General features: G+C 44.5%; 1 protein-coding gene across 1 annotated transcript in view; it reads left to right on the top strand.

Moving 5' to 3' along the window:
- Positions 1-10,283, top strand: part of LOC120031972 (laminin subunit beta-1-like) — a 34,684-nt gene extending 24,401 nt beyond the window's left edge. The window contains exons 23-33 of the mRNA XM_038977863.1: positions 1,649-1,745; positions 6,075-6,444; positions 6,606-6,790; positions 6,904-7,145; positions 7,291-7,497; positions 7,734-7,878; positions 8,084-8,291; positions 8,491-8,632; positions 9,064-9,240; positions 9,370-9,529; positions 9,721-10,283. Of these exons, the coding sequence (XP_038833791.1) occupies positions 1,649-1,745; positions 6,075-6,444; positions 6,606-6,790; positions 6,904-7,145; positions 7,291-7,497; positions 7,734-7,878; positions 8,084-8,291; positions 8,491-8,632; positions 9,064-9,240; positions 9,370-9,529; positions 9,721-9,857 (2,070 nt within the window). The 3' untranslated portion in view covers positions 9,858-10,283. The remainder of the gene's footprint in view (positions 1-1,648; positions 1,746-6,074; positions 6,445-6,605; positions 6,791-6,903; positions 7,146-7,290; positions 7,498-7,733; positions 7,879-8,083; positions 8,292-8,490; positions 8,633-9,063; positions 9,241-9,369; positions 9,530-9,720) is intronic.
- The last annotated feature ends 575 nt before the right edge of the window (positions 10,284-10,858 follow it).

Genomic DNA, 10,858 nt, shown 5'->3' on the forward strand with positions numbered 1-10,858 from the left:
CAACCAGCAAATCGGCTCCAAGGTATTTTTTTTTTTAATGCATATTTGTGACCGTATACAAACGTAAACAAGGTTTGAAATGATTATGTTTTAGTAAAATATTATATCTGTTTGGGCTTCTTGCTGTCAATTTGCAGTCTACAAATGATTTGTAATTATGTTCCGGCGAAGGACATCAGTAATAGATGGGAGAGGTTGAGGGTAGAGGAAGGACATCAGTAATAGATGGAGAGGTTAAGGGTAGAGGAAGGACAGCAGTACAAACAAACAAAATATAACTATTGTAAAATAGATTGTGTCCATAAAATATAGTATGTATAAGCTGGAAATACAGGCCTAAGTGTTGTTGTTCACTAGTTTGCTCCAATTGGGGGAGGGGTGGGGGGTAAATATATAATATATATACACACACATACATACACTACCGGTATATACACTACCATTCAAAAGTCTGGGGTCACTTAGAAATGTCCTTGTTTTTAAAAGAAAAGCACATTTTTGTCCATTAAAATAACATACAATTGATCAGAAATACAGTGTAGACATTGTTAATGTTGTATTGTAGCTAGAAACGGCAGATTTTTTATGGAATATCTACATAGGCATACAGAGACCCATTATCAGCAACCATCACTCCTGTGTTCCAATGGCGCGTTGTGTTAATCCAAGTTTAGCATTTTAAAAGTTGAATTGATCTTTAGAAAACCCTTTTGCAATTATGTTAGCACAGCTGAAAACTGTTGTACTGATTAAAGAAGCAATAAAACTGGCCTCCTTTAGACTAGTTGTATCTGGAGCATCAGCATTTGTGGGTTTGATTTCAGGCTCAAAATGGCCAGAAACAAAGACCTTTCTTCTGAAACTCGTCAGTCTATTCTTGTTCTGAGTAATGAAGGCTATTCCATGCGGGAAATTGCCAAGAAACTGAAGATCTTGTACAACGCTGTGTACTACTCCCTTCACAGAGCAGCGCAAACAGGCTCTAACCAGAATAGAAAGAGGAGTGGGAGGCCCCTGTATACAATACAGGCCACTGTCCATTGTACAGTGTGTAGCAAGGAGACCCTCCTCTAACTTAGAGATGGTACACTGAGTTTACAAAACATTATGCTCTTTCCATGACATAGGCTGACCAGGTGAAAGCTAGGATCCCTTATTGATGTCACTTGTTAAAGTCACTTCAATCAGTGTAGATGAAAGGGAGGAGACAGGTTAAATATGGATTTTTAAGCCTTGAGACAATTGAAACATGGATTGTGTATGTGTGCCATTCAGAGGGTGAATGGGCAAGACAAAATATCTATGTGCCTTTGAACAGGGTGTGGTAGTATGTGCCAGGCGCACCGGTTTGTTCAAAGAACTGCAACGCTGCTGGGTTTTAACACTCAACAGTTTCCTGTGTGTATCAAGAATGGTCCACCAACCAAAGGACATCCAGCCAACTTGACACAACTGTGGGAAGCATTGGAGTCCGCATGGGCCAGCATCTCTGTGGAACGCTTTCAACACCTTGTAGAGTCCATGCCCGACGAATTGAAGCTGGGGGGGCAACTCAATATTAGGTGTTCTTAATGTTTTGTACACTCAGTGTATATTGCATGTTCATAATGCTGACGTGTTGTGTTGTCTTGTGTTGTGTGTTTTCTAGCTGTCGGGGCAGTGCTCGTGCAGGCCAGGTTTCGGGGGAAGAAAATGCAATGAATGCCGAGATAAGTTCTGGGGAGATCCCGAGGTCAAATGTCAAGGTAAGTATCTCTGGCTGGGATTATGAGGAGCAGTAGAAAGTACAAAGCATGTGTGTGGATTCGTTCCCATGACTGCCTTAAACTTGTGTGCATCATGGAGCTGAAACATGTGCAACAGAGTATCTTAGTGCGTCATTGCTTCCTCTCCAAGTGGGTCTCCTTCTGAATTCACTGGGGTCTGGAGAAACACTCTTAGAAAGGGGTTCTGTGTGTTTTGAATCTGTCTCTTAGAGTTTGAGTAAACAGTCTCTCACGGTCTCGTTCTCTTGACCGGTGGTTCCCCTGAGTGACTGGGCTGGAAGCCGGGTTTTATATATTTTTTTGTAGCATTACAGTTTTCTCACAATGTGTGTGTACAGTATGTGTGTGTGTGTGTTATCAGACTCCAGCAGAGTGGATGTCTCTGGAGATACTGAATTGGCTTTCATGCGTCCGTGTTGTTTTAACGTTGTGTGTACGCATGTTGTGATAGAACAATTACATATTTACCTGATTTTGTTTGATATTAATAGTTAGCAATTAATGCTTAATAGATAGGAGGATATTTCTGTCCTGTTAGTGTCTGTGTTTTCATGGGCTTCACTCTAGTTCCCTGCAGCTAATGTGGGCGTATGGTCACTGGAGATGGCTTGAGCTGACAAATGGGTTAAAGACTGCATTACATAGACAAGAATGTGTTTTACTAGAGATAGTTTAGGAGTAGAACAATCCCTCATTGTCTCAAAATCATCCTTGCATCTGGGAAACTAAGTCAGGGTGGGGTTAAGACAACAACCCATGTGCAGATAACGTCAGGATGAACCCAGAGTGGCTTATGATGCCCCAATCTGTATGAGGGGGGTTGAACCAACCATGACTGAGCATTGTTAGAGTCAGCCATACAGTTGAAGTCGGAAGTTTACATACACTTAGGTTGGAGTCATTAAAACTCGTTTTTCAACCACTCCACAAATTTCTTGTTTAACAAACTATAGTTTTGGCAAGTCGGTTAGAACATCTACTTTGTGCATGACACAAGTAATTTTTCCAACAATTGTTTACAGACAGATTATTTCACTTATACTTCACTGTATCAGTTCAGTGGGTCAGAAGTTTACATACACTAAGGTGGCTGTGCCTTTAAACAGCTTGGGAAATTCCAGAAAATTATGTCATGGCTTTAGAAGCTTCTGATAGGCTAATTGACATCATTTGAGTCAATTGGAGGTGTACCTGTGGATGTATTTCAAGGCCTCTCTTCAAACTCAGTGCCTCTTTGCTTGACATTATGGGAAAATCAAAAGAAATCAGCCAAGACCTCAGAAAAAAAATGGTATACCTCCAAAAGTCTGGTTCATCCTTCATTCCAAACGCCTGAAGGTACCATGTTCATCTGTACAAACAATAGTACGCAAGTATAAACACCATGGGACCACGCAGCCGTCATACCGCTCAGGAAGGAGACGCGTTCTGTCTCCTAGAGATGAATGTACTTTGGTGCGAAAAGTGCAAATAAATCCCAGAACAACAGCAAAGGACTGTGTGACATTGCTGGAGGAAACCGGTACAAAAGTATCTATATCCACGGTAAAACGAGTCCTATATCGACATAACCTGAAAGACCGCTCAGTAAGGAAGAAGCCACTGCTCCAAAAGCTTTGTTTTGAGGAAAAAGGGGGAAGCTTGCAAGCTGAAGAACACCATCCCAACCGTGAAGCACGGGGGTGGCAGCAGCATGTTGTGGGGGTGATTTGCTGCAGGAGGGACTGGTGCACTTCACGAAACAGATGGCATCATGAGGATGGAAAATTATGTGGAAATATTGAAGCAACATCTCAAGACATCAGTCAGGAAGTTAAAGCTTGGTCACAAATGGGTCTTCCAAATGGACAATAATCCCCAAGCATACTTCCAAAGTTGTGGCAAAATGGCTTAAGCATAACAAAGTCAAGGTATTGGAGTGGCCATCACAAAGCCCTGACCTCGATCCTATAGAAAATTTGTGGGCAGAACTGAAAAAGCGTGTGTGAGCAAGGAGGCCTACAAACCTGACTCAGTTACACCAGCTCTGTCAGGAGGAATGGGCCAAAAGTCACCCAACTTATTGTGGGAAGCTTGTGGAAGGCTACACGAAACGTTTGACCTAAGTTAAACAATTTAAAAGCAATGCTACCAAATACTAATTGAGTGTATGTAAACTTCTGACCCACTAGGAATGTGATGAAAGAAATAAAAGCTGAAATAAATCATTCTCTCTACTATTATTCTGACATTTCACATTCTTAGAATAAAGTGGTGATCCTAACTGACCTAAGACAGGGGATTTTTACTAGGATTAAATGTCAGGAATTGTGAAAAACTGAGTTTAAATATATTTGGTTAAGGGGTATGTAAACTTCCGACTTCAGCTGTATATAGTATTCTGCATTTGTGTAACGGTTAGGTTACTCGGTCCAACACTCAAGGGTGGGGGGTCGACCAGCCTCATTATTGCAATAATTAATCGATATTAAATAAAGAGGATTGTTGGAAGAAATGACCAAATCTCTCTCAGTACTGAATTTCCAAGACAATGTGTCCGTCTCTGTGTGTTTGTTTGTGTGTTTCAAATCAAGTCAAATTTTATTTGTCACATACACATGGTTAGCAGATGTTAATGCAAGTGTAGCGAAATGCTTGTGTAGCGAAATGCTTGTGTAGCGAAATGCTTGTGTAGCGAAATGCTTGTGTGTGTATGTGTGCATTCGTGCGTATGTCTGTCCTTGTGTCAGTGTGTGCATGTGTGTCACCAGTGTGGTGTTAGTTGGCTCTAAATTACTCCTCCCTGTCTACATCTCTACATGGTTTATTGTCTACTGAACAACTGACTGACAAACAGGCCAGTTTCCATCAATCACTGCATCTGGAGAAATGTATATCTCATAGAAGTTGGCACACCCTCAGAGAGACAGTGAGGGAGGGAGGGAGGGTGGGAGGGAGGGAGGGAGGGAGATTTTGAGAGTGAATATCTGGGAATAACTCCTTGGTTCGTGTGACAATCAGAGCCAGATGTTCCAGAAATCAGAGGAATCCTGTCTTAGTCGTGATCTTATTCCTGTGGTTTAGGAATTCTTGCAGTATTCCCAAACTGCCTGTAAAGTTAGTCTGACCTCCTGTCGCTGTCCTCGCCCTCTCAGCGCACTGTGTGTATACTGCATGCATGTGTGTGAATGTGTATGAGTGTGTGTGTGTGTTTGAAAGAGAGAGATAAAGAGAGAAATGTTTGATTGACACCATGTCTGGGTTAAGTAGATCATGTCATGGTCTGATTTAAGAGGTCAGTGGTAAAGTGACAGGCTTGACGACGGAGTCTGTGTGTGTGTGTGAATTAAGATGCCACGCATGTGGCTGTGATTATCGTGTTACCTGTTCGGAACAGCCTCAATGGACATGGACTCTACAAGGTGTTGAAAGTGTTTCACAGAGATGCTGGCCCATATTGACTCCAATGCTTCCCACAGTTGTGTCAAGTTGGCTTGATGTTCTTTGGTTGGTGGACCGTTCTTGATACACACGGGATACTTTTGAGTGTGAAAAACCCAGCACGGTTGCAGTTCTTGGTACAAACCGGTGCGTCCGGCACATACTACCACACCCTGTTCAAAGGCACATAAATATTTTGTCTTGCCCATTAACCCTCTGAATGGCACACATACACAATCCAAGGCTTAAAAATCCTTCTTTAACCTGTCTCCTCCCCTTCATCTACACTGATTGAAGTGGATTGAACAAGTGACTTCAATAAGGGATCATAGTCAGTCTATATCATGGGAAGAGCAGGTGTTCTTAGTAGTTTGTACACCAAATATTGAGCAAACTCACAATCCTATTGCAGCTGGTTGCTTTATAATTGTATGTTGAATCCGTCTTTTTGTTTGGTGCATCAATCACCCTCTTCAATGGGTGCTAACCGCTTATATGCACCCTTTCCTGTTCTCCATCACTCTATTTCTCTCCTTCTCCTCTCCTCCACTTTAGAGGTTAGAGGGCTTGTCTCTGCTGTGCTTCAGACTGGGGGGTCAAAAGGGGAATAGAGTTTAGAGGTCAAGGCTACCTGTGCGTTCATTTACTCTCAGCGCAGGACTGTTGAGCCGTTAATAATATCGTTTTTCAGTACCTCTGTTTTCCTAGGGGGTGTTTTAAAGGGCACAGACCTGTTCTCATATTACTATGAGTTAATTTCCTTGTACCCTCATTTCCTTTCCATCATCACCACTGTTTTCACCTCAAGTCAAGTATAGGTATGTGTATGTGTTTAACCCTTTTCTCTCTTTCCTGTTCCTCTTTCTCTCGCTCTCCCTCACCCTCCAGCGTGTGACTGTGACCTGCGTGGCATCGCCAGCGAGCAGTGCCACCGTTCGTCCGGCCAGTGTGTGTGTGTGGAGGGTGTGTCTGGACCCCGGTGTAACCAGTGTGCCAGAGGGTACCATGGGGAGTTCCCCGCCTGCCAACGATGCCACCAGTGCTTCGGCGAGTGGGACGGCGTGGTAGGGGAACTGACCAACCAGACGCAGCGTTTGAAGGATCATGTGACAGAGCTCCAGACCAACGGGGTGACGGCGCCATACACAGACACCGTTAGCAGTCTGGAGATGAGTGCTAATGCTATCAGTGGGATAGTAGAGAACAACCCTGCTATACAGAAGATGGAAGATGTACAACAGATGATGCAGCAGGTCACGTATGTACACACAAACACGTGCGCTTGCGCACACACATTTACACATTGAAACACACAGCACCAAGGGTTCTGTTTGTATACTTGATGTTATGATCAGTCCATGTCAACTCTATTGAAAATGTTATTTTGTGTGTGTGTGTGTGTGTGCGCATCTGCAACAGTGAGATGGTGGCAGACCTGAACGAGAGGCTGAACGTCTCAGAGGATTCCCTGTCCCGTCTCGTTGTAAATGCCAACTACACCGAGGCCAGTCTGGACACACTGAGAGAGCAGGCCCGAGAGCTAGAGAGAACAGTCAAAGACATTGGAGACCACATAAAGGCTGTGAAGAACTCTAACATAGAGGGTGAGAGAGGAGAGAGAAAGGGGCAGAGGGTGAGAGAGGGGGTACAGTATGCGTGACATCATTACTAGTTCTGACACACCCCTGTTTGTGTGTGTTTTATTTGTGTATGGCAGGAGCGATGGACACCATCACCGATGCCCACTTGGAGTCTAAGAGGGCGGAGATCCGTGTCAATCAGACCACCAGTTACCCCGACAACACTTTGGAACAGTCGGCTACACTACGGCGCGAAGCGGAGGCCAGACTGAGCCAGAACCAGGCGGAGTTTGACCTGAGACAACAGAAACACACAGAGAGACTGGAGAGGCTTACCATGGAGCTGGACACTCTTGACCTATCAGAGCTCAGCAAGCAGGTAAGTCTGACCTAAATAAAGGTTAAATAAAAAAATAAAACAATCAGTAGTCAATTATCATCGCACTTCTTCACCACAATGCTTTTTGATTGGTCCCTGGTTTTCTAGTGCTCTAACCCGATTGGTGTGTTTTCTCTCTGTGCAGACATGTGGAGCGGCTGGTGGGGAGGAGGGGTGTGCTGCGTCACCCTGTGGAGGGGTGGGGTGTGTGTCGGAGGACGGCACCCATCGCTGTGGTGGAGACGGGTGTGACGGTCTGGTCACACAGACACAAAGCACTCTGAAAACAGCCAAGGACTTCGACCAGGAAATCCTGTCCACCATGCAGGAAGTAGATAAGCTCTCTAGAATGGTGGGAACTGTAGTTTTTTTACACTCTGGGCCGAATCCTGACTTGAGATTCATGCATATAACTTTGTGTAGTACAGCTGTTGTTTAGTTATGATTCAGCCCTACATGAATATAGTCAGGTCATCTTACATTATCATCATAGTAACTAAAGATAGAATATCTGCTTGCTCCGGCACAAGCGTTGAGGAGTGTTTACCTTACTGTGTTTGAGTAAACGTGTCCTGTGGCCCCCTCTAGGTGTGGGAAGTGAAGGTGCATGCGGACGAGGCCAAGCTGAGTGCTCGGGAGGTGCTGCTGAAGTCCAACCAGAGCCGAGATAGAGTGGAGCACACCAACGAGCAGCTCCGCAGCCTCATCAAGGAGATACGAGACCTACTCACTAGTGAGTATACAAACATTTTCCCAAAGACCAGGCCTCAATCTTTCAATGTACTGTACAGACTAACTAAATTATCACTGATTCATAGACAATCAGGGCTCCAGTTCTTCTTTCCCCATGTGAGTGATTGGTTATGATTGTGATTCGAATTGATTGTGACCTGTGTATGGCTCTCTGAGTCTAATTAGCTCTGTTTCCATGGTGACAGACGACCGTGCCAACGTGGAGGTAATCGAAGCGGTGTCGAACGAGGTGTTGGCCCTGAAGATGCCCACGTCGCCCGGGCAGCTGGAGGCTCTGACCAAGGAGATTAGAGACAGGGTGGGAACCCTCACCAGCGTGGAGGACATCCTCAGTCAGAGTGCCAACGACATACACACTGCAGAGAGGCTGCTGGAGCAGGCTCGCACCGCCAGGTAAGATGCACGCATGCATGAATTCATGCACACACACACACACAAACACATGCACACAAACACACACAGACCCCCCCACACACACACAGCCTCACAAACACTGTCTCTCACACACACACTAATGAATGCACACACACTTGAACCACATTAAGACACACACTCGCACACACTCACGTACAATCTCCTCTCTGTCTCTCAGTCAGGAGGCGTCTGAGGTGAAGGAGACAGCTGCCCTGGTGAAGGAGGCTCTGGATACAACTGAGCGTGCTCAGAATTCTGCCATCAATGCCGTCAAGCAGGTCTACAACAACACCAGGGGAACACTTGACCTCATCACGTCTGTAAGTCACCTGTGACCAGGGCTTCAATGTCTAAAATTTGGGAGATTTGTATAAATACACATTCCATGCAAGGTCTCTAAAAGTGTGTATTGTGTGTGGTGTGTGTGTGTGTGTGTGTTGGTTGGTTCTTCTATTGTTGGGACCTAAAATTCCCAAAAGTCCCTCACAAGGATAGTAAAACAAAGAAAATTCCCACGTCCCCATGAGGACAAAGGCTATTTTAAGCTTACGAGTTAAGTTTAGGGTTAGGTTTAAGGTTACGGGTTAAGGTTAGTGTTAGGGTTAGGCTTATGGTAAGGGTTAGGTTTAGGGAAAATAGAATTTTGAATGGAAATTCATTTTAGGTCCCCACGAGGATAGAAGAACAATACGTGTATGTGTGTTTGCGTCTGTGCCTGAATACATGCTAATATGGGTTTGTGTGTTTATAGGTGGAGTCGGAGACGGCGGAGTCAGAGTTGCGTCTGAGTAACGCCACACTGCGTCTGCTGCAGCTGGAGAGAGACGTGACTCTGCTGAGAGAGAGAAGCCTAGTCACCAGCCACCGCACACAGAGCACTGAGAGACTGTCTGAGACCGCCGGGCAGGACGCAGAGCAGGCCCTGCAGGTACACACACACATAGATAGACGCACGCGCACACACACAGCCCAGCATTTTACCTGCCAATTATATTGTTACCCATTCTCAGTGTGTGTGTTCTGCTTTGTGTGGGTGTGTGTGTTTTGTTGTGTGTAGGAGTTTGACTCGGAGGTGAAGGGTCAGTACAGTGTTGTGGAGGGCTTGGTGGTGACGAAGGCAGAGGGCGTGTCTGACGCCAAGAAGAGGGCGGAGCTACTCCAGCAGGAGGCCAAGGAGCTGCTCACCCAGACAAGCGGAAAACTACAGAGACTCAGAGGTAACGCACATGCACGCTCACACACACACACACACACAAACACACACACACACAAACCAATGTGCTAACACACACACGACACAAGCATGCACACACAAGCACACGTTCACTCATGCATGTACATGCACGCGCACACAGGCACGTGCGTGCACACACACAAACTCTCTAATGACATCACTGTGTGTTTGCAGAGTTGGAGAGGTCATATGCAGCCAACCAGCGTACTCTAGAGGCCAAGGCAGGTCAGCTGGCCGGGCTGGAGAAAACGGCACGCCAGCTGCTTGATGACATCAGCCAGAAAGTCATGGTCTACAGCACCTGTTCTTAGGGTAACCATGCCAACAGCATCCCTGGCAATGCCTACCCTGCTGTCATACCAGAGATGATGACGATGTCTTCTTTAGTGCCAAAGAGATATGACAACCACTCAGGAGACTCCAAAGACCATAAGCAGTATTTTACCACTAAGAACCAAGTATTTCATTTAAAAAATATATATATGTTTCTGTATGAAATTGTTTCTAAGCCATATAAGCTATTATCACAAGTAATACATGTTTTAATCATAGGACTGCACATAGATTTCATGATTTCAGATTCTATGGAAATATTTGTATAATCTTGTCTGTAAAGATACTAAAATGTGTCTGGACCAATGCAAAAGAGAGCCTATTCGATTAAATGATACGATTTGTACCCATCAACCTACTGCTGTAGTTGAACTTCTAATATAAAGTAACAAATGCATCTTAAATAGTTTCCACTCCCTATTTATTTGGTTGTTCCAATTTTCAAAAAAAATGCCTAGTCAATATTGCCTAGTTCATCTCTACCTAAAATGAGATGCTTTTGAAATGTACAGTATTTTGGTGTTTGCTTTCCCCTAGTGGCAATTTGAAAAAACTGTACCCTCTCTTTACTGCATTATCATCACCACTAGAGAGTAGCAGCACAGACACAATTTCAGCTTAGTTTTGCCTCATAGAATCCAATTCAGTTACAGGTTAATGTACTTCTATCACTTTTAACTGTAACAAAATGCTGTTCACTCTGCCAACTGAAACAACCTTACTCCTTCACTGTCATTGTAGGCTTAGCTAGACTATCATTTTCCTACATTTTTAAATATATTCTAAAACAGCGTGTTTTCTAATCAGTTTGTACAGTTAGTGTTCTGCTTTTCTTTCTACTGCCTTCTCTTACACCTCTCTCGCTCTCTCCATATTGATGCAAGGTGATTTGGAGATCAGTGATTATGAACAGCTCTTTCCTCAGGCTGATCCGGTTGAACACAATGAGCATCTCTCTCATCCTCCCATGAATCCCTCC

This window comes from Salvelinus namaycush, chromosome 38, assembly GCF_016432855.1.
Source record: "Salvelinus namaycush isolate Seneca chromosome 38, SaNama_1.0, whole genome shotgun sequence".
NCBI lineage: Eukaryota > Metazoa > Chordata > Actinopteri > Salmoniformes > Salmonidae > Salvelinus > Salvelinus namaycush.